This window comes from Salmo salar, chromosome 18 (genome assembly GCF_965601325.2).
Source record: "Salmo salar chromosome 18, fSalSal1, whole genome shotgun sequence".
In the NCBI taxonomy this organism is placed as follows: Eukaryota; Metazoa; Chordata; class Actinopteri; order Salmoniformes; family Salmonidae; genus Salmo; species Salmo salar.
This window is the reverse complement of record NC_138308.1, coordinates 4,298,373-4,321,601: the sequence shown is the minus strand read 5'-3', so window position 1 is coordinate 4,321,601 and position 23,229 is coordinate 4,298,373. Positions and strand designations below refer to the sequence as shown.

General features: G+C 42.2%; 1 protein-coding gene across 7 annotated transcripts in view; it reads left to right on the top strand.

Annotated features, from left to right (window-relative positions):
* Positions 1 to 23,229, top strand: part of LOC106576891 (fibroblast growth factor receptor 2) — a 145,466-nt gene that overhangs the window by 61,049 nt on the left and 61,188 nt on the right. For 4 of the 7 annotated variants that reach the window (XM_082964673.1, XM_082964675.1, XM_082964676.1 and 1 more), the window contains 5 exons: positions 1,916 to 2,039; positions 5,354 to 5,544; positions 7,028 to 7,172; positions 17,497 to 17,703; positions 18,675 to 18,816. In XM_082964673.1, coding sequence (XP_082820799.1) covers positions 1,916 to 2,039; positions 5,354 to 5,544; positions 7,028 to 7,172; positions 17,497 to 17,703; positions 18,675 to 18,816 — 809 coding nt within the window. Of the gene's footprint in view, positions 1 to 1,915; positions 2,040 to 5,353; positions 5,545 to 5,985; positions 6,125 to 7,027; positions 7,173 to 17,496; positions 17,704 to 18,673; positions 18,817 to 23,229 lie in introns of all 7 variants that reach the window. The other 3 variants (XM_014154426.3, XM_082964674.1, XM_014154424.3) reach the window with 3 other exon arrangements.

Below are 23,229 nucleotides of genomic sequence, written 5' to 3'. Positions count from 1 at the left end.
CTCCATAGTCCCTGTGCCCAAGAACACCAAGGTAACCAGTCTAAATGACTACCGACCCGTAGCACTCACATCTGTAGCCATGCTTTGAAAGGCTGGTCAAGGCTCACATCAACACCATCATCCCATTCTACAGCTGCACCATTGAGAGCATCTTGACTGGCTGCATCACCGCTTGGTATGGCAACTGCTTGGCATCCTATCCTGATTGCCTAGTCACTTTTACCCCTACGTACATGTACTGTACATATTACCTCAACTACCTTGTGCCCTTGACTCGGTACTGGTACTCCTTGTATATAGCCTCATTATTGTTATTTTATTGTGTAACTATTTCCTTTTATTTATTTATTTTGCTCTTTTTGGGGGGGGGGGCATTTCACATTAAAGTTTGTTGTATTCGGCGCGTGTGACATACAATTTTATGTGATTTGATTTGAAGCTAGCAAAGAAAGTTAGCCTACAATTAAAGCTGGAAGCTACCGGTTTTGTCTTGCATTGTAAAAGTGTTCTAGCCTGTATGGAAATTGTTTTGCAAACAGTAACGAACAGTTAAAACATTTCTACGTGCTGTGTTGCATTATTGAAGTTTGTTAACTTCTGTGCAGCATCAGTGGGGAGCTAACAATAGCAGTTCAGACAGCTCTAGCAATGAACGAGTAAGTGGAGCAGGCACTTTGCTCTTCGCACTATAAAGTGGCTGTGCTAATAGACATACTTGATCCTCTCAATCACATGAAATACATTTGATAGAAGTACCGAATGTAACAAAAATTATAGTAAATTCTCAAGGGGGGGAAAGGTTAACCACAGTTCTGGTATACCGTGGAACACCACTTGTTAGTACAGTATTCAGCAGAACTCCCTGTCCCCACTACATAGTGTCTTCAGTGACACTTCAGTAAACACACATGCACATCACACTTGACTGGCCCCAGCTACAATAGAGGACCGTGGTCAGTGAACAGGGCTGAGATCCTTGCTTGTCTGTGTGTAGTCACCAGTGGAGGCCACAGCCACAATGATCAAATGACCACATGTGGGCTTATACAGTACCAGTTGATTGTTAAGGGAGAAAACAAGTGCCTTAATATACAAAACAGAATGTACAGTGCAGTCTACGACTGTTTGATTTTCTATAAGTAGTAAAAAGTAAAATATTTGGAATCTTTGGTGTTTTCTAAGGCAGTGGTTGCCAAACTGTGGGGCACAAGGTTATTATAAAAAAGAAAATGGGGGGGGGGACTCAGTCGGGCCTTCAACTTACTTTTGAAAATTGTAATAGTAGAACTTTGAAATTGGGTAGTGCATCAGCAGTTTTCCTCGTCAGTCATTGCAGACCTTAGAGAGCTATTTATAACTTGTCAGAATTGTCCATATCAACCTGCCCATGTCAGCTAAAGTTTTTTAGCTAGGTTTTTTAACCCATTGATTTTGTTATATCGTTTGTCACTCAGATATCACATGAACACACATATGACATGGCAAAATGTATAGAATTGTGTGAAAATGATGGGAGGGGGGCCAGAGTAAAACATTTGGGAACCACTGTTCTAAGGAGTAGAAGGGTAAGTGGTAGCTTTAGGAGTGTTCCACTCCACAGTCCCAGCAAAACAGTGAACTTCTTTGGTAAGGGGTAGAAGCTCACCTTTGGACCAGTCTGTCACTACCCGTAATATTGTTTTTCACCATGATGCACTAGTGAGACCTGACCGCCCGTCACTCACCGTGCCTCCTCACTCACTCTCAATCTTATATAGTACTCTACATTTACATTTACATTTGAGTCATTTAGCAGACGCTCTTATCCAGAGCATTTCATTTCATACATTTTTTTTTCATTTTTTTTCTGTGCTGTACTCTACAATTGTCTATTTTGGTCTGCATCCTTCCATCCATGCATTGTTTTCCCTCTCAGGTGCGTCACCAGCACTGGACCCTGATTATGGAGAGTGTGGTGCCGTCAGACAAGGGCAACTACACTTGCCTGGTGGAGAACGCATACGGCGCCATCAATCACACCTACACCCTGGATGTAGTGGGTGAGTACTATACTGGGCTTGCATGGGATGGAGGGAGGGATGAGGGGATGGAGGGATTGAGGGTTAATAATAATATCTGCAAGATACCCGTGGGGAGTTGGGGTCAGAGCCAGGGTCAGCTATTTACCAGTGTCCCTGGAGCATTTGGGGCACACTGACATATTTTTCATCCTGTTGGCTCTGGGATTCGAACCTTTTGGTTACTGGCCTAATGCGCTAACCTCAAGACTACCTGCCACCCCTACCTAAACATTATCTGTTTGGACCAGCATTAGGGGTTCTGATGGCGGGGGGGGGGGGGGGGGGGGGGGGGGTTAATGCTGGCTGTTTGATCCCCCAGGTGCACGCTACTATACTCTATGCCGGTGCAGAGAAGGAATGCTTCCTAGGTGTGCCAGGTCTGTTTCTAAGGGCAGTATTGATGCATGTACTGTATGTATGAAGGGCCCTGGTCATTGCTCCTTGGTCACAATAGCCTGATTCACACCAAACCAAGCTGAACTAAATGGGGATTTCATGGTTACGTATCAACCACATTTACTGGAACTTTGTCGGGAAGGACAATGTGAAAAGAAAATATCCAAGCCAGGGAGGTACGGTCCGGGGTTGGCCCTACAGTGTGAATCAGGCAACTGTCAAGTGGACATCAGGACCAGGGATGTGACCAACAGAGGAGCTGGAGAGGCACAGTGGGAGTGGCATGCTGCTGTGCTTCTCTCTGGGGACAAACAGAACCAATGGGTTATCAGTATTACAAGGGGGCACAGCAAGTTCAAACCCAACTCACTAAACCCCTTTGCGCTGACCTTTGGAGCAAGCGAGAGAGTGGTGTGTGTGTGTGTGTGTGTGTGTGTGTGTGTGTGTGTGTCATAGTGCTATACATGCATTTATGGAGAGACCTACACCTGACACATACTATACATGCAAGCAAGCGTATATTTCACAGAAACACTCAAGTCACGAACATACTGTACGTTTCACAGAAGCACAGTGTGGTCCGAGAGCAGACTGGCTATAATTCAAAAGTAGCAGCGCTAAGCAGCCATCACGACTACATGATGAACCCGGTCAGGCTCCACAGGACTTGACCGAAGCGTGTCTTGTTTTAGCCTCTACCCTACACCTTTCATTTAACAAAGTTTTTTTCTGTAACACACTAAAAGAGGATCTAAGAATTTTCCGAAAAGTTTTGTGAGCATAAGCTGTGGCACAACTAGATGCGTTGTAGATTTATGTGTGTTTGTGTATTTGAATGTGTGAAGATTTACTTATTTTAATTATTAGTAGAAATAATTATTATGATTTACTGACTGATGTTTGACGGTTTTTAACCTTTTACAGCGGTGGGCTGAATCAGGGTCACACAGAGTGTTTTTTGGTAGTCTTAAACAAATCTATTTTGAAACAAAAGTATGCACTTCACACATATGGTTATAGTCTTAAGAAAAAGACACCTGTACCATGTCAGATATAGAGTTGAAATGTATTACATTTTGAGTTTGCATCCCAATATTACACTTTATATACATCACAGAAGACTGAAATATAACAAAACCGTTTGACATAAAAACACTGGATTTTCGGTGGTTTAAAAGTAAGAATGTTTATGAAATTATGAAAAACGTTAATAACGTTCCACCCATGAGGCCCCCAGAGGGCGATTTGGTCATTTGACTGCAGGAAAATCAAATAAATATTATTTTGTGTTGTCTTGACTAGCTGTAGACAAATATATTGTATTGGATAGCTTGCTAGTTATCGTGCTCCTGAGTTGTTTGTGTGTAAAGGGAGAAGTGGGCACAGAGAGGGAGTAAGGTGTTTGCATCTGTTTGTGGTGTAGGGTACCTCATTCTCTCCATGTTAATATGTGTGTGTTTTTGTGTGTGTGAGAGACAGAAAGAGAGTGATTGAGAGACAGAGAGAGGTGTGCATGTGAGCGAGAGGGATGGAAGGAGGAGGGGCGGGAGACAATAAGCACGCTGAGCCAAAGGAATGCGTAGGGAGGAGGGAAAAAGAGATAGAGACAAGGGAGGGGTGGGAATCATCTGATCTGACAGAGAGAGAGAGGGTAGCACTTTGGCCTACTGACTGACAGACAGAGAGCACAGAGGCAGAGGACTATTGGCAAACCTCTGACTGACAGACAGACAGACAGACTAGCACAGACACACATGGAAGTAGACGTCAATTCAATATCTATTCCACGTTGGTTCAACGTAATTTCATTTAAATGACGTGGAAACAACGTTGATTCAACCAGTGTGTGCCCAGTGGGTATCCTCTCTATCTTACTTTTTTTATTCATCCTCTTCACCCCTCTCACTTTCTCTTTTCAATCTCCATCTGTTAAGCTCCATTTATTCACTCTGATTATTTTCCCACCCCTTCCCCCTCCTCTCCTTTCTCTGTCACATCTCCCCACCTAAAAGCCCTACTTCTTTAACCCATCCAGTGCCCTGGGGGGGTGTTGTGAAGGGGAGGCAGTGGTAGGGTAGTGTGTGAAAGGGGGCATTGTTCGGCAGGTCTTGCTCTGTTTGGATTTGCAGGCCAAATGTTTGCTTGCAAAAGAACGCAGATAGTTTTTAGTCAAGGAAAATGAAGGTGTTTCTCCAAGACTGGTGCATATTTGAGTCGAAGCGTGGCTGTATAATTGAACCCTTACCAGGCCACAGTGTCTGCTAATGTTTAGTTACAGTACTTCAAATAGTTGCCAAAGTTGCCAACATTTTGCAATTAAAGGCATTTTGAAATAGCATCGGATCAGAAAGTGACTGAAGTGAGTTTTTAGATTCAACTCCTACTACAGGTGTGTTTACTCCTTATCAGTAGAGATAACTCCTCTTTGTTTTGTGTGAATAATCTAAGTGGTGTGGTGATAAGAGATCGGCAGTTCTCTTGTCTTGACTCTGCTTGTCTCCCGGTTGTGGAATATTCACACGTGTCCACTGTTCCCCTAAACATCCAGACCAGGCCCCCTTCACAGCCTCAAAACATAAAAAAACACAAGCATATAGTAAGAACAGTTTTTTTTACCATACTGTCCCAAGCCTTTGCATCAGGCTTTTGGCTAGTATTCTGTGCTCGTTTTCAGTTCCTTACACATAAAGTGTCTGTGTCTTAATGCTAAGTCTCAAGGTACCTAGTTGTGATCGAGCTTAGTTGATCAATTGACTGTCATTGACATTAGTAATACAAACCTGTCTATTCCTTAAGGGTGTACAGAGCAAGGTTGGGGTTTGAAATGGCCATGGTGACGTCTCAATGCACAAACATAACTCATCATTTCACATTCCCCTTTTCTCTCTCCATCTTAGAACGGTCCCCCCATCGGCCCATTCTCCAAGCAGGGCTGCCAGCCAACACCAGTGTGCAAGTGGGGGAGGACGCACGCTTCGTGTGTAAGGTGTACAGCGACGCTCAGCCCCACATCCAGTGGCTGCAGCACATCCAGAAGAATGGTAGTCGCACTGGCCCAGACGGACACTCCTACGTCCGCGTCCTAAAGGTACTTTCCAGCCCTCCATGGCCCCTCATTGGCTGTTCTGACCTGAGCGGTGAAAATTATTGGCTCCTTCCTGTGACATATTCCTTTAAATATCTTTTTTCTTCAAAGGGTAGGCTAATAATTATTATGTTTTCAGGTTACCTTTTTGCCATTTGTAAAAGCTTTTTGTTAGTGTCCAATTTGTCTTCCTATAAGAGAGTGAAACTGAAAGAAAACGACATTTTCCCCCTTAACGAAGAATAATAAATACTAATTTTCCATCTATACTACTTGAACACTCTAGCTGTGTTCCTGTCTGGGTGGCGGCTCCTTTACTCTCCTCTCCTTGCACTTAGATTGCAGATGTGACAGTTAACAGGCTTTTCTGTGTTTTTTCCCCTTGCTGCCGTGTGTGTGTGTGCACATGCGTGTTTTTGTATATGTGTGGCTCACACACTCCAGCGCTCGGGCATCAATAGCTCGGACGTGGAGGTGCTCACACTCACCAACGTGACCGAGGAAGATGCCGGAGAGTATACCTGTAAAGTCTCCAATTATATAGGGGCGGTCAACCAGTCGGGCTGGCTGACCGTCATCCCAGGTAACCACTGACGCCTGACCCTTGACCTCTGTTGACCCCCTCCCTTATGGTCTCTTTGGGCCTGTTACTGACCCGGTTCAGTGTGGTTTGGTGGTGTGCTGGTCTTGGTTCCTGCTGGGTTGTGGACTGACCTACTCTCTCCCAGTGTTCTACTGTTTTACTCCCAGCTGCTCTACTGTACTGTGTCTGACTGTAACTGTACAGCCATGGAAATGCCCACTGGACCTGCACACCCATGCACTAACCTGCCATGTCCATCACGTGCCTCATCTCTATCGCTCGCTCTCGCTCTCTCAGGTGAAAGGTGTGATGTGTAAGTGTACAGGCTAGTGTTGGGTGCTGCAGTGGGGTGATCTCCATATCTTCTCCTTCTGTGGTTGTGTGCACTATGCATACACAGGCCTGGTGTGGACTTACTATTGGGCTCTGGTGTTGTGGGTGAAGGGATTTTTTTTACAGTGTTTTTGTGTATTGTGTTTCCTATTTTCCCCTGTGGTACGAGGTGCTCTTCCTGTTTGTTTTGAAAGCTCCTCCCATCTACTCTATCTCTATATATGGGTCACCAGTTCTCCTCCCAGTGATGGACGCCATCCAGCTTCTCCTCTCTCCTGGTGTTGTGGATTTAATTGTTACATCTGCTTCCTCCTGCTCTCTTCTTCCCTCCCCTCTATTCTTACTCCGACTCCTTTCCCTTTATCTTACTTTCTTCCATTTCAACCCCCTCTATCCTCAAATATCCATCCTCTACTCTAATCCTTCATCTTCCCTTCTTTTCCTGCATCCTCCCTCCCTTTGTCTTCCTCCTTCTTCTTCCACCCCTCCTGTCCCATTCTCCATCCCCCCTTCCTTTCTCTTCCTTTCCTCCTTTTCATCGTCCTCCACCCTTCCTCCTATCCCTCCCAGACCGCAGGTGTTAACACCACGGACAAGGAGATTGAAGTCCTCTACCTCCCCAATGTCACTTACGAGGATGCTGGGGAGTATACGTGCTTGGCGGGAAATTCTATTGGGATCTCCTATCACACTGCTTGGTTGACGGTGCTTCCAGGTATATACACTCAACTATACTGCGCTCCCTTTCCCCCCTTTCTCTATCAATGTTGTCCACTAATGGTTCAATGTTCAGTCAATAAAGTTATTTCAATCATTTCTATGGGAAGAAGAACAGAGAAGTGAAAAGTCCCGCTGGAGTGAAAACAACCTAACTCAACGAAATAACAAAATATCATAGGGCTCCCGAGTGGCGCAGCGGTCTAAGGCACTGCGTCACAGTGCTAGCTGTGCCACTAAAGATCCTGCGCTCTAGCGACTCCTGTGGCGTGCCGGGCACATGCAAGCTGACACGGTCGCCAGGTGTACGGTGTTTCCTCCAACATATTGGTAAGGCTAGCTTCCGGGTTAAGCGGACTTTCGTCTCTCCTGAGTCCGTACAGCAGTTTTAGCAATGGGACAAGACTGTAATTACCAATTGGATACCATGAAATTGGGGAGAAAAACAGGTAAACTAAAAATGTAACTATCAGATTACTATGATGAACTTACACAGTCAACAACTCAACATCTAACTTAGTGTAATAGACCCCTTTCTGTGTTTAACATTGCCGCACAGAGGGCGATGCGCGCAAGTTGTTGGCAGAACAAGGGGGAGTTCTTATTTACATGTTGCTTATGAGTACATTTCACACTACTTTTTGATTATAATTGGATTTTAAGGCTCGTATGAATGTCCTGCGTAATATAATGTTTGTGACATCATCGCAAATCAACTGCATTATATTCGTTGGCTAGCTTTTGCTACAGCCTATGTCAATGAGCATTAGCATTCTAGCTAACAACTGCTGTATCCAAAATAGTTATTTGGCAAAGAGCACAACCAAATATAATCTTAGCAACTGTTCAAGCAAGAATCAACACAACATTGTAAGTGTATAAGATCCTCAAGAAGTTATTTTGTTTAGAAGTAATAAAAAGTGTAAATCTAGGTTATGTTTAATGGGCGCAGATGGTGATGGGTTTCTTACTGCTGCCAAGAGTCGCACGCATCAGTACGTGACGTCAGTGTGTCGTGTACTGGAAAAGTGTCTATACTAGAGCAGGAATATGTATTCCATATATTCTGTTATCTTGATTGGCGACGTTTTGAAAGCTGAGGGCCTAATAAAGGGGCATTTGCTCAAGGCTTATTATAACTCCAGAGCGGAAGTTGACTTCCCCGCATGGCTCAAGTACAGTAAATTCGTGAAAGTATTCAGACCCCTTGACTTTTTCCAGATACTTTTCTAAACTCACTGGATTACAACCAAATTATGTGTACTACTATATTATGTATTGGATCACAAAAAAATACACCTTTTACATTACTGTGTAGTTTACCAATAAAATGGTCTGACGGTGAAGTGGATATACGCTGTGTTCACATCCCGAACAAAATAAATTATCTCGCTACAATGCATTTTAATAGAAAGTTGTCAAAAATAGATAAGATATGTCTATTTGTGGAAAAATCACCCTGATTAACTCTTTAGTCATATCTCAGTTTATTAATTTGCGTATGGCATTGCCTACACCTTATTTTTAAAATTATATGAGCAAAAATATTCACTTTTATTTGTAACGGCAAGTCAAACAAAATTAAACTGGCCTATTTATATGAATATGAATTCGAAGGGCAGAAATAATTTAATATAAAATCATTAGACCTCTCACTAAAGGCTTCAGTCAGTCATACAAAAGTTATACTTAAATCTGAACTGGTTCTCTCGGAGATTAGTAAGAATGTCTCACCCCATATTCAAGAATGTCATTTTTCCCTTTATTCAGATTACAAGAAAAAGGCCATAATGTATTATTCCAGCCCAGGTGCAATTTAGATTTTGGCCACTAGATGGCCGCAGTGTATGTGCAAAGGTTTACACTGATCGAATGAACCATTGCATTTCTGTTCAAAATGTTGTATGAAGACTGCCCAAATGTGCCTAATTTGTTTATTAATAACTTTTCATGTTCAAAACTGTGCACTCTCCTCAAACAATAGCGTGGTATTATTTCACTGTAATAGCTACTGTAAATTGGACAGTGCAGTTAGATTAACAAGAATTTAAGCTTTCTGCCAATATCAGAAATGTCTATGTCCTGGGAAATGTTTTTGTTACTTACAACCTCATGCTAATCGCATTAGCCTATGTTAGCTCAACGTCCCGCAGGGGACCCACCGATCCTGAAGAAGTTTTAACTAATTATGACAAATGTTAAGAAAATGTTGAGCTATGTAATAAAGTGATGACTTTTCAAATAAGTTACTTTACACATTATGTTGGCTACGCTATCCTTACGAACTGCATAGCATATCATTTCAGCAGTATGTACTGGTATTAGCTAGCTACCTAATGTTAGTTGGTTACTAATACATCGAACTCGCCAGTACATTAGCTAGATGCTATCTAACTAACTACCCAATGTTTATTGACTTGATTATTCCAGTCATTCCTAGTTGTGTGCGTTCTCAATGACATTGTATATTCGGGTGCGTTCGTAAATTCCTTCTGGCTATCTACTACGATTCCAGAGGACTCGTCTGAGTGTGCCAGAGCGCAGAATAACTGAATCATTTACTAACGCTCTTCATCCGTTGAATATGGCCGGTGTCAGTAAAAGTCAGCAAAAAAAGCATAATTAAATTGTTGCCAGCAGCACAGTTACAGTCACCAACGCTCTGGATAACACGAAATAACAAGCTCTGCTAGGGCGAGTAAAATGGTAAGAGTGAGGTGTTCTCTCATTTGTGTCTGGAAGTAGCTAGCCAATGTTTGCCAGTTAGCTTGGGTGCTTGACTGTCATCCAGTGCGTGCTCTGAAAGCTCTGAGAGTGAAATGCTCTGAACTTACTAACGCCCAGAGCGCACTCTGGCACTCCAGATTGAATTTACCAACACACCCGAAGTCGTAAAATGTCTAGCTAGTAATATGTTATGCTAACAAGATAGTAAGAGGTTGAATAGCAACAGCATCAAATTCTGGTAGACAAGCGCTAGAACGCTAGAACGCTCAACTGAAAGGATGCCGTTCATTTACAGTATACTAAAATTAACTAATAGTATATAGTATGAAGTATATACTCATTAAGTATGTAGTATACAGAATGTTAGTATGGGTATTCAAACACCGCTATAGTCAGTCGAGCAATAATATAATAATACTCTTAGCAAACAATTGTTTCTTTAATTTACAGTCAGTAGAATCTGAGAATTGAAAGGTTCAGAACTTTTGTGAAACATCACAACAGAGTTAAAAAATATATGGAAAATATAAATCAAAACTGGATGGTGTTCAGAGATAGATGGGAGGGGTTGAGTGGAGCTGAAGGATGGGACAAAATCAAACAAAATATAACTACTGTAAAATGTATATAGTATGTATAAGGTGGAAGTAGAACCCTAAGTGTTGTTGTTCATTAGTTTATTCCAATTAGGGGAGGGATGGTAGGGTTAGGGGAAAATAATAAAGGAAAATATATTAAAAAATATATATAATTTATATATTTAAATATACAGTGCATTCGGAAAGTTTTCACACCCCTTGACATTTTTCACATTTTACATCAATTCTTCACACGTTACATCAATTCTAAAATGTATCACATATTTTTTTCCCTCATCAATCTACACACAATGCCCCATAATGACAAAGAGAAAACAGGTTTTTAGAAGTTTCAGCAAATATATTAAAAATTAAAAACAGATACCTTATTTACATAAGTATTCAGACCCTTTGCTATGAGACTTGAAATTGAGCTCCGGTACATCCTGTTTTCATTGATCATCCTTGAGATGTTTCTACAACTTAATTGGAGTCCACCTGTGGTAAATTCAATTGATTGGACATGATTTGAAAAGGCACACACCTGTCTATATGAGGTCCCACAGTTGACAGTGCATGTCAGAACAAAAACTAAGCCATGAGGTCGAAAGAATTGTGGAAAAAGTGTGGGACAATTCAAGGGGTCTGAATTTTATGAATGCACTGTATCTCCTAACTCGAGGCGTTTTGTCTCTCGCTCCTCCCTTTCCTCCCTCGTTTCTTTCTCTTTTTCACATCGTATCTCTTTCTCTCTTCTGGTTCTCAGGGAAAGTTGGGAAATTTTGGCTCGGACTGCATGTTTTTATAAAAGCAAGGATGTCTGTCTGTCTTGATGATATTGTCTGACTGTCGGTGTTAGTGGGTGCCCTGAGATTGGGTTCCAATTCCCTCATGGCTTCTTTCCTGGGTCTGATCATTTATTTCCTTTTTATTATTTCTCCTTGAGATAATACAAAAGAAGAAAAAAAAGTCACAGCCTCAATACTTATGGCTTGACTTTCTTAAATATATATTTTTTTCAATGTATTCAATGTATTTGATATAGTGTGTGTGGTTGCGTGTGTGTGTTTAAATGTTTGTGTGTCTCTTTGTGTCGGCGAGAGTTCGTGTGTGTCTGTGTCTCTTTCACTACCGGTCAAAAGTTTTAGAACACCTACTCATTCAAGGGTTTTTGTAGGTGTGTAGGTGTGAGTAGAAAGACATGACTTTACAATAAATATTAATGAAAATGTATGGATTCAGTGTGTTGTTAAGTGTTTTGGATATCGTCTAAGCCTATATGATCAGGACTATTTTCTAAGTAAGATAACCTTTTTAACATTAAACCTCCTCTTGAGATTAAAGTCATATTTACAGTTTTCCTGCAAGGTATGATTTGCCACAATGAGGTTTGTCCTTCAAATTATGTATTTTATTGGCTTTGCTACTGTGGACACTGAGGGTAAGGAAACCAATGTATCATTTTGTAGTTTGGGTGAACTATCCCTTTACCTGTTAGGCCTGTCAATCAATCACTGTTGGTGTCAAGAGAGGAGGGGCAGAATATTTGTGAGTCATAGTTGATAGGGTTTCAGACCTGTCAATCAATCACTATGGGTGGCACTTTAAGGCAAGGTGGTAGATTAGTAATGTAGTCAGAAAAACTAGTCTAGTCTACTCTTTCAATTGAATTTATTGTGGCAAAAACCTAAGAAAAAGTTGTATTCTGAAAAGTAACATGGATTCCCTGTTGAGAAACAATATAGAATTGCAGGAAAATGGTTTTAAAAATACACAACTTTTCAGGAGGAGTAACCCAAGACCACTCGCCAGATTGTGCAGCCCCACTTTTATAAAGTCAAATACCCGTTAATAGACAGATAGGTTTGATTGAAGAAAGGCAGGTGTTAAACATGGGCTTTGCTAAACAGAAAGCAGCAGTTGACTATTCCATTGTTGACACTTTAATCAAATCAGTAGTCCTATATAAATATCTTTAATAATGCCAAGTATCATGACATTTGTTTTATAACCTTCAATTTGTTTTCTTTTATCATATTTTAATATGTGTGAACACGGAGGAAAAACAAGAAAATGAAATAAGACTAGTGACAGTTTTACAGGCATAAATAAACGCAGTGCAAAATACAACTACCCACAAAACACAAAGACAAACACACCCTACTATATAGGACTCCCAATCAAAGGCAACTCAACACACCTGCCTTCAATTGGGAGTCCAACCCCAATTAACTATACATAGAAAAACAAACCTAGAACCTATACCAACAACTAACACCCCACTACACCACACACAAAACCCCAAAATACAAAACAAATATACCTCTGCCACGTCCTGACCAAAATATAATACAAATAATACCTAAATATTGGTCAGGACATGACACTACCATTATGCAAACTAGGGAGGCAAATGAACGGCTCTCTCACAGATGTTACTTTGTTCCGTTCACTTAAAAGATCTGTTCAAATAGAGCCATTTGTTCACGAGCAACCCGTAACCACTGTTAAAATGAAGTGCGTTATAAAACCAAAACTAGTGGCAACTGAGCTGTCACCAACTCGAGGGAGACGAAATCTTAACTTTGCTGGAGTATTGAAACACATCATCATGAGATATTTTGGTGTGTTGTAACTCTTCTTAACCCTCTAAGGTCAATGGCCAAATCTAATTAGCATAATACTACAATTCCCCCCAAACTCTGTCAGTTTAAGCTAGAGATATGTTTTTTTTTGCATTGGATGCGTATCAATCCACCGCATCTGCCACCGCACTACCCCTTCTGCGGGGAAAGGTGACCGAGCTAGAGTGGAATTTGTCAGACCATGAGACATCCCAAAAATTGGTCTTCTCACAAGATCATCTGTAACGTCCGAACGGTTTGGCCTGCAAACTACTATAACCCCTCTATGGAAAGATGAGACTCTTATGAACACGATGGTGTTCTCCGTCTTGGGATTCGTACAGACGATCTGCCAACTTCTGTATGTAGCATCCGAATAGTTTGGGCTACACACTAATATGACCACTCTGTGGAAAGGTGTGACTCACACGAACGCGTAGAGTACCAGTCAAAAGTTTGGACACACCTACTCATTCAAGGCTTTTTCTTTATTTTTACTATTTTCTATATTTTTGAATAATAGTGAAGACATCAAAACTCGGAAATAACACATATGGAATCATGTAGTAACCAAAAAACAAATCAAAATATATTTGAGATTCTTCAAAGTAGCCACCCTTGGCCTTGATGACAGCTTTGCACACTCTTGGCATTCTCTCATTCAGCTTCATGTGGAATGCTTTTTCATGAGGATAACCAACGAGAGAGAAAATTGAGTGATTTAACTCATTGGAAGTCTGGTTTTAATAACCTTGCCTTTCCTATCTTGCCACGTGACTCTGTTTTTAGAAGATTGTGGGTAATTCATAAATGTTTGATTTTATGATTCTTTCACACAATGTTGTATGCATGTTTGAAGAAGGAAAATCATATTTCTATGTTAGTATTAAACTCGTTGTGCCATGAGGTGTAATGGATCATGAACGGATATCAAAACCTTCATGCAAATGTACATTCAATGAGGACAGCACCCATTCACACATTCATGATTGTCAATTGAAAACGCATGTGCAGAATCCTCAATTCTTGCAGTTTAACCTCCAGTTAGTGCTGTTCGTTTGAACACTGTGCTTTACAATGCCTTCCAAAACTGTATAAAATGGCAAATGATTAAATACAGAAAATAAAGTAAAACATCAAGATCCTTCAGAATAAGGAATCTAATTCTGTACTAGACAGGATTCAAAACATCATAATAGTGTTTAAAAGCTTTAGAGAGAGGAAACTGCACCAAAAGAAGAGGTATCTAATTCTGCACTAAACAGGACTCTAAATACCAAAATAGTATTTTCAATATTTGCCTCTCCTATATCAGAGATAAAAGAAAGATCAGGAAATATATATATATATATGGTTAAAACATTATTTTTTACATTTACAGTGCAATCCGAATGTATTCAGACCCCTTGACTTCTTACACATTTTGTTACAGCCTTATTCTAAAATTGATTAAATACAACATTTTGCCCATGAATCTACACATAATACCCCATAATGACAAAGCGATGACAGGTTTTTAGAAATGTTTGCAAATGTATTAAAAAAAGAAGAAAAAAAAGACCTTATTTACATAAGTATTCAGACCCTTTGCTATGAGACTCGAAATTGAGCTCAGGCGCATCCTGTTTCCCATTGATCATCCTTGAGATGTTTCTACAACTTGATTGGAGTCCACTTGTGGTAAATTCAATTGATTGGACATGATTTGGAAAGGCACCGACCTGTCTATAAGGTCCCACATCCGGCTACTTTTGATTGTCTAAGCCTATATGATCAGCGCCTGTCAGAGCAAAAACCAAGCCATGAGGTCAAAGGAATTGTCCGTAGAGCTCCGAGACAGGATTGTTTAGAGGCACAGATCTGGAGAAGGGTTAAAAAAATGTATTGAAGGTCCCCAAGAACACAGTGGCCTCCATCATTCTTAAGTGGAAGAAGTTTGGAACCACCAAGCCTCTTCCTAAAGCTGGCCGCCCGGGAAAACTGAGCCTTGGACCAAGAGTTCCTCTGTGAAGATGGGAGAACCTTCCAGAAGGACAACCATCCCTGCAGCACTCCACCAATCAGGCCTTTATGGTAGAGTGGCCAGACGGAAGCCACTCCTTCGTAAAAGCCAGCTTGGAGTTTGCCAAAAGGCACCTAAAGGACACTCAGACCATGAGAAACAAGATTCTCTGCTCTGATGAAACCAAGATTGAACTCTTTAGCCTGAATGCCAAGCGTCACGTGGAAACCAAGTGAAGCGGTGAAGCATGGTTGTGGCAGCATCATGCTGTGGGGATGTTTTTCAGCGGGAGGGCCTGGGAGACTAGTCAGAATCAAGGGAAAGATAAATACCTCAAACTGGGGCATAGGTTCACCTTCCAACAGGACAGTGACCCTAAGCACACAGCCAAGACAACGCAGGAGTGGCTTCAGGACAAGTCTCTGAATGTCCTTGAGTGGCCCAGCCAGAGACCAGACTTGAACCCGATCTCTGGAGAGACCTGAAGATAGCTGTGCAGAGACACTCCCCATCCAACCTGACAGAGCTTGAGAGGATCTGCAGAGAAGAATGAGAGAAACTCCCCAAATACAGGTGTGCCAAGCTTGTAGTGTAGGGTGTGAATACTTATGTAGATGTGATATCAGTTTTTTATTTGTAGTAACTTTGCAACAATTTCTAAAAACCTGTTTTTGCTTTGTCTTTATGGGGTATTGTGTTTAGATTGATTCGGTAAAAAAAAAAACTATTGAATCAATTTTAGAATAAGGCTGTAACGTACTGTAACAAAATGTGGGAAAAGTTTAAGGGTCTGAATACTTCCCGAATGCACTATTGGAGGTGTAAATTCACTCGCAGGAGACGATGAAGAAGCATCCTGCTCTCCCTCCTCTGTGTAAAGAAATTAGACTGCAGCCAACCACATCACACAAAAGTAACACGGATACCAAGACGCGGGACAGACAGCAGACTGACAAACCAGCAGTGTTTCCCTACCCTCGCTCGCTTTGTGACTGACGGTAGATCACTAGAAGATGCATATCGTTCATTCTAGCGGGAGAAAGATATACGGACTTTACTGAATAGTGACTTTAAACTTGTAAATGAAAAGAAGTCTAGTTAATATATGAAGTGGAAAAAGTAGCCGGATGACATTGTCTGTTATTGGCTGTTTAGCTGACAGCCGACGGCGCTTATTGAAAACACTGCCTTTATCTACCCGCAGAAAATAGCCTTGTTTTGTCTCTAAACAAAATAAAATGATCACAGGCAGCCGAATAATAACTCCTTGGAATAATATCTTTCATTTATTGCCCTAGTTCCACGAATCTGCTCTGGTGGCGCCTGCATGGCGCTGCCTGCTGTCTATGTTGCGGCTGTTTGCTGTGATTTTTGGACCAGGGGATACAATGCTGACAGGAGAAAGGTTCCTACATGTTATTATTTCCCCCTGACTGCACATTACAAGGGCCTTGTTTGTAGCTGTGGGTGGATGGCATATGCATTATGGAACAGGCTGTGGTCCTATAGCCACTCAGAGACAGACCCAGACCCGTTTCTTTCAGACAGGAAGCTCAGGCCATATACAACCACAAAGGGCACCACTCACTTGTTTGCCATCTGAAGTGAAGTGTGTGTCTGTGTGACGTGTGTGTGAAAGAGAGAGGGAGAGAGCGAGAGTAAGTGTGTGTGTGTGTGTGTGTGTGTGTGTGTGTGTGTGTGTGTGTGTGTGTGTGTGTGTGTGTGTGTGTGTGTGTGTGTGTGTGTGTGTGTGTGGGGGGGGGGGGGGGGGGGGGGGGATTTGAGAGAAAGAGAATGTGTGTCTGCACCCTGCATGTGTGGTTGTCAAGTAGCCCTGAATGTAGGCACATAGTACGTACAGCCTACTGCTTGAGCTCAGTCAAGATGTACTCTCCAACAGACTGTGTTTGCCCCCTTTGATCTGGTTTACCCCCTCTTCTCAGATCAATTGCATTTTCTGTCTGTCCTAGATGGGCAGTAAGTAGATGGTTGTTTGATGAAGAGAAGGAGGAGGAGGGAGAGAAAAATGTTGCGTGTGCGTCTTTGTCATTATTTATGTTTAGTTTGTCTATCTGGTGATGGTGAGTGAGTGTGTGTGTGTGGTGTGTGTGTGTGTGTGTGTGTGTGTGTGTGTGTGTGTGTGTGTGTGTGTGTGTGTGTGAGTGTGTGTGTGTGTGTGTGTGTGTGTGTGTGTGTGTGTGTGTGTGTGTGTGTGTGTGTGTTGTTTCCATGGCGTGTGTTCTGTTTATACATGGGCATCTATCAGATGTAGTGTCCATGTCTGTTTGTATAAGTGTCCGTGTGTCTGTCCGTGTGTGTGTACATAGAGTCAGTATGTGCCTCTATGTTCCACTTTTTATTCCTCCCTGACCCTCTCCCCTCCCCCATCAGCCAGTAACGAAGAGACGGTGACGGGTCTGATGTCACCTGACTACGTGGAGATAGCCATCTACTGCATCGGGGTGTTCTTGATCGCCTGTATGGTGGTCATCGTGGTGGTGTGCCGGATGAGGAATACGGCTAAGAAGCCTGACTTTGGGAATCAGCCAGCGGTCCACAAACTCAGCAAGCAGATACCTCTGCGCCGCCAGGTAACAGAAAGTAGATAAGGGGTTTCCAAGGCCTTTAACACCCGTAGAAACACAAACTCCACACACACATGCATTCATACATAATTATTTTTTCACACTATCGTTCTGACCCGAACAAAACTGTACTGACTAGGATATTATATTTTCATGGTTTCAGCTACTATGGTGGATGTGTAACAAGGCCAACTCAGTACAGCTTGGTTTGGCTCGGCTCGGTTATAGCAGTGTGAAAAGCCCTAATATACTCAGATTTATATGTAAATTACAGAAAATAGTCCAAAGTTTACCTACCAAGAGAGGAAAACACAAAAAAAGTTCCACCAAATTTGTACTCCTGACATAGATCTTACTCAATTGGGTTACTGGTACTCTAATTTGAGAGCCCACGAAATGTAGCTGTTCATGGGAAGTGGATTTTCATAACAATACTGTAACTAATACATCGCACTGCTTGAGGTGCTAAGCCCCAGTTAACTCTACTGAAAGACAGCTAGCTACAGTGCATGGCGTCTGAGCATGTTAGCACTGTTATCCATCACCTCTAGCTCCTGCTCTAGCTCCTCTACTTCTCTGTGAGTGATGCTTTTCCCTCAAGGGGAAAAACACAAACTGCAAGAGATACAAAAAGTGTTGGATTACATTCCTGCGAGAGACGGGTGATTCCTGTGTCAAGGTAAGGTTAGGACGAAAGGAGATAGGAGCCCTGAGGACAATGACAACAGCATGATAAATGGACACATTCATCAGATTGAACGTTGCTCTCTAGCACTGAGTTGTTGCTCAACTCTAATGATTACTGACATGCATTCACTCTTTTTTAAAAGGGAAGGAAAATATGTTGATTTGCGCAATATCAATCAATGTCAGTATGATTTGATCTTTAGTTATGGAGACACGTGCACACACACACCTACACTCCCTTTTTATATGACCAGTGTATCTTGACAGGTGATCAGCCAATCCGTCTCCTACTACAGGTGTCAAATGACTCCAGCTCCTCGATGAACTCCAGCACTCCATTGGTCCGCATCACCACACGACGCAGCTCGGCTGGCCACGACGACCCCATTCCAGAGTATGACCTCCCCGAGGACCCACGCTGGGAGTTCTCCAGAGACAGGTGAGGGACAGAGACAGGAAAGGAAGTAGGAATAGGGAGGGGGGAGGTATAGGGTGTGGCACCTCATCAGTATGGCTGAATTCCAGGCTTCCTACATAGCAGTCGCTCAGCAAACCCGGCAATGCCTAGATACGTGCTTACCATGTCAGTAACTACATCACTGCCCGACTCAATGCGAGACTGCAATATAGGACATTTGTCTTTCAATCATTGGTTAATTTGTGTTGCTTAACTGCTTGACAGACCCCCTGGAATGTGGCCTACAGTGGCTTTATCCTCAGGTATTTCTCTGAGAATCGGTGAGGCCCAAGGCTGGCTGCATACTGTTGTAAACTGCAGTCAGTGAGGTTTTTGCTCAGTTGGAATGTACAGTATTTCTACCTAACTTCAAACACCCCCAGAAATGAATCCAGTGCAGGGTCCCATTTGTAAGAGGTCAGTGATTTCGCAATTTAAAATGAAAGTTGCTCATTACTTAATTGTCTCCTAACTATATGCATTATAGTAGCAGATTACCCCCCCCCCCCCCCCCCCCCCATCACGGTATAATAATGGCAACTTATGCAAACATTTAGCTAACTGATTGTATCAGCAGGCTGTTACATGAGGCACTATTGTTGTCTGGTGTAATATACCATTAAGCACCATTGAAAATGGTTTATTATCTGTAATGATTAACCAGTGAGTAATGGCTATGACTGTGATAAAGAACAATGAGTCATTTCTGAGTACTACACTGTACCAGGGTAGTGTTCATTAGGCACAAAACAGAAGAATGAGGGACTGAAAGAGGAAGGGACAACCTGGACTTGTCCAATAAGAAACCCTAATTTTTGTTTTCCATTGCAAAATGTTTTCAAATGTTCAGCCTAATGATCAGGACCATGTGTTGAAAAAATGGGATTGTAACATTTTTTTCTGCCTATAAAAACAATGTTAGTTGTTGCAGTTATCACAAAACTACCACTAACAGGTCCTCATCATAAAGGGAAAAATACAAAAACAAACAAATACCTCAAACAACAATGCTGTAATGTTAGGAGGATCCATTTGATTATTTTTGCTAGTTTATTAACCAGAGATGTAATGCAGGAAGGAAAGAGAAGGTCAAGCAGGGAGCGAGGGAGGGGCCGTGCGGTGTGCATCTGTGAGTGACGAGGGGAGCAGGAAGGGGGAGAGAGATAGCAACCAAGTCGACTCGCGCTGGTAGGCTTACTAATTGCTTGGTATTTATCATCTCATCTGAATACATAGTACCTGTCTTGACTGCATCAAACCGAGAGATGCTAGCTGAAAAGCAAGAGCAGCAACAGCATTAATGAAAACATTTTCTCTTTCTCTCCTCTGGAAACGCGATGTAGACATTCTGCTTTGTGAATTCACATGGAATTTTATGCATTTTTCTCATTGTTTTAACGGAAAAACGATAAAACATTACTGTTTAAACGTTAAGAAAATGTTTCCATGTATCACATCCCTAGTGTGCGTGTGTCATGGCTATAGTCTGTCTGTTTGTGCTGTGACTGTTTGCTTTGCCTCATACCAGAACAGTTAGTTCCTACGAGTTGAACTAATGCCCTCAGTCAGCTTCAGTGGAAAGTGTCAGGCTTAGGGACACAACACTTATACATACAGTGCGTTCGGAAAAGTATTCAGACCCCTTGACTTTTTCAACATTTTGTTACGTTACAGCATTATTCTAAAATGGATTCACACATTTTGCTGCCACCACCATGCTTCACCGTAGGGATGGTGCCAGGTTTCCTCCAGACGTGACACTAGGCATTCAGGCCAAGGAGTTCAATCTTGGTTTCATCAGACCAGAGAATCTTGTTTCTCATGGTCTGAGAGTCCTTTAAGTGTCTTTTGGCAAACTTCAAGTGGGCTGTCATGTGCCTTTTACTGAGGAGTGGCTTCCATCTGGCCACTTTACCATAAAGGCCTGATTGGTGGAGAGCTGCAGAGATGGTTGTCCTTCTGGAAGGTCCTCCCATCTCCACAGATGAACTCTGGAACTCTGAACTCTCCCTCATCAAGGCCCTCCCCCGATTGCTCAGTTTGGCCAGGCGGCCAGCTCTAGGAAGTGGTTCCAAACTTCTTCCACTTAAGAATGATGGAGGCCACTGTGTTCTTGGGGACCTTAAATGCTGCAGAAATGTTTTGGTACTTTTCCCCAGGTCTGTGCCTCGACACAATCCGTCTCCACACTTTTTCCACAATTCTTTCGACCTCATGGCTTGGTTTTTATTCTGACATGCACTGTCACCTGTGGGACCTTATAAAGACAGGTGTCTATGCCTTTCCAAATCATGTCGAATCAATTGAATTTACCACAGGTGGACTCCAATGAAGTTGTAGAAACATCTCAAGGATGATCAATGGAAACAGGATGCACCTGAGCTCAATTTTGAGTCTCACAGCAAACGGTCTGAATACATATGTAAATAAGGTATTTCTTTATATATTTGCAAAAAATTCAACAAACCTGTTTTCGCTTTGTCATTATGTGGTATTATGTATAGATTGATAAAGCTAAATGTGTGAATCCATTTTAGACTAAGGCTGTAACGTAAAAAAAAATGTGGACAAAGGGGTCTGAATACTTCCCGAATGGACTAAAGTGATTTAGCTGTAATGAGGTCTTTTGTTGTTAAGCAATTGGGAAAACCCAGGCCGTAAAGCACACTCTGGCTCTTTGGTTATTAACATGCCTTAGCCTGTGGTGTAAGGCCAAGCCATGTTAGTGTGAATATTTAACAGTAGGGGATCAAAAGCATTCCGAGAAGAATTCCCTTATCTCTGAAAATCATTTCTCATGTGTTCTTTTCTGTCTGTTTGCGCGCGAGCAGAATTGAAGTTGCATGGCAATAAAAAGTGACCAAGTCAGTTATAGCAAATGTAATTGATGTGCCAATGAAAGGAACTGTTTGTTGTATGAGTTATGGGTGGAATGCAAACGTTTTGTGAAAATTCTAAAGGTTCTCCTTAGCATGCTCAGTTGAGCCCCTCTCTCTCTCTCTCTTTGTCTGTGTGTGTCTCTCTTGCTCTTTCCTCTCTCTCTCTTTCATTCATCTCTGACCCCCTCCGCTCCTCCTCTGTCATTCCCAAGTGCCTCAGGGGCCGTGTTGGAAATGCACAACATTCAGGAATGCTAACGTTTGTGGTGGCGTGAAAGGAAAAATAACATTGATTATGTGTGGTGGGCCAGTGCAGAATGGGTGCCATTGAGCTAGGGGTGGGGTAGTTGGGAAGCATGTATGTGGACAGAATAGGGATTGTGTTTCTGTGATGGGGTGCTGGCCTCAGGCCCCTGAGCCAGTGTGAATGTTTAGACAGCCGCAAGACTGGGCTGCAAGGGCGGGGCCACCACCAGTCAATCAAACTAAGATTAGAGGGTCAATATATGACCAAAGAGTCATAGGTCAGGGAGGTGTTGTGACCACGAGTAATAGTGGTGTGGAGTGTGTGGGGCTTGGTCTAGGGGTGTGTGTGTGTGTGTGTGTGTGTGTGTGTGTGTGTGTGTGTGTGTGTGTGTGTGTGTGTGTGTGTGTGTGTGTGTGTGTGTGTGTGTGTGTGTGTGTGTGTGTGTGTGTGTGTGTGTGTGTGTGTGTGTGTGTGTGTGTGTGTGTGTGTGTGTGTGTGTGTGTGTGTGTGTGTGTACACACATCTGCACATGCCTGTGTAAGTGTGTATAAAGGAGAGCTATTAGATATTCTATGTGTAGCTATTCAGACCTTTCTATTACAAAGTGTGCCAGAATTTTATGCAAACTGAGTGAGAGTGACTTACTTAGATTTACAGTTGAAGTCGGAAGTTTACATACACTTATGTTGGAGAAATTAAAACTCCTTTTTCAACCACTCCCCAAATTTCTTGTTAACAAGCTATAGTTTTGGCAAGTCGGTTAGGACATCTACTTTGTGCATGACAAAAGTCATTTTTCCAACAATTGTTTACAGACAGATTATTTCACTTATAAATCACTATCACAATTCCAGTGGGTCAGAAGTTTACATACACTAAGTTGACTGTGCCTTTAATGTCACGCCCTGACCATAGAGAGCCCTCGGGGTTCTCAGTGGTGTTTTAGGTCAAGACGTGACTGGGGGGGTTGTGCTTCTATGTTGGTGTGTGTGTATGTTTCCCAATTGGAGGCAGCTGATAATCGTTACCTCGAATTGGGGATCATACTTAGTGTGTCCTTTTTCCCACCTGCGATGTGGGATATTGTTTTGTTTTGTTTTGTTTGAGTGCCTATGTGCGCTACATTTTTCACGATCGTGATATCTTTGTTGTTTTGGAAGTTTCACTATTATTAAAATGTGGAACTCTACTCACACTGTGCCTTCGGTCCAATTATTTATACGACGGTCGTGACATTTTAACAGCTTGGAAAATTCTAGAAAATTATGT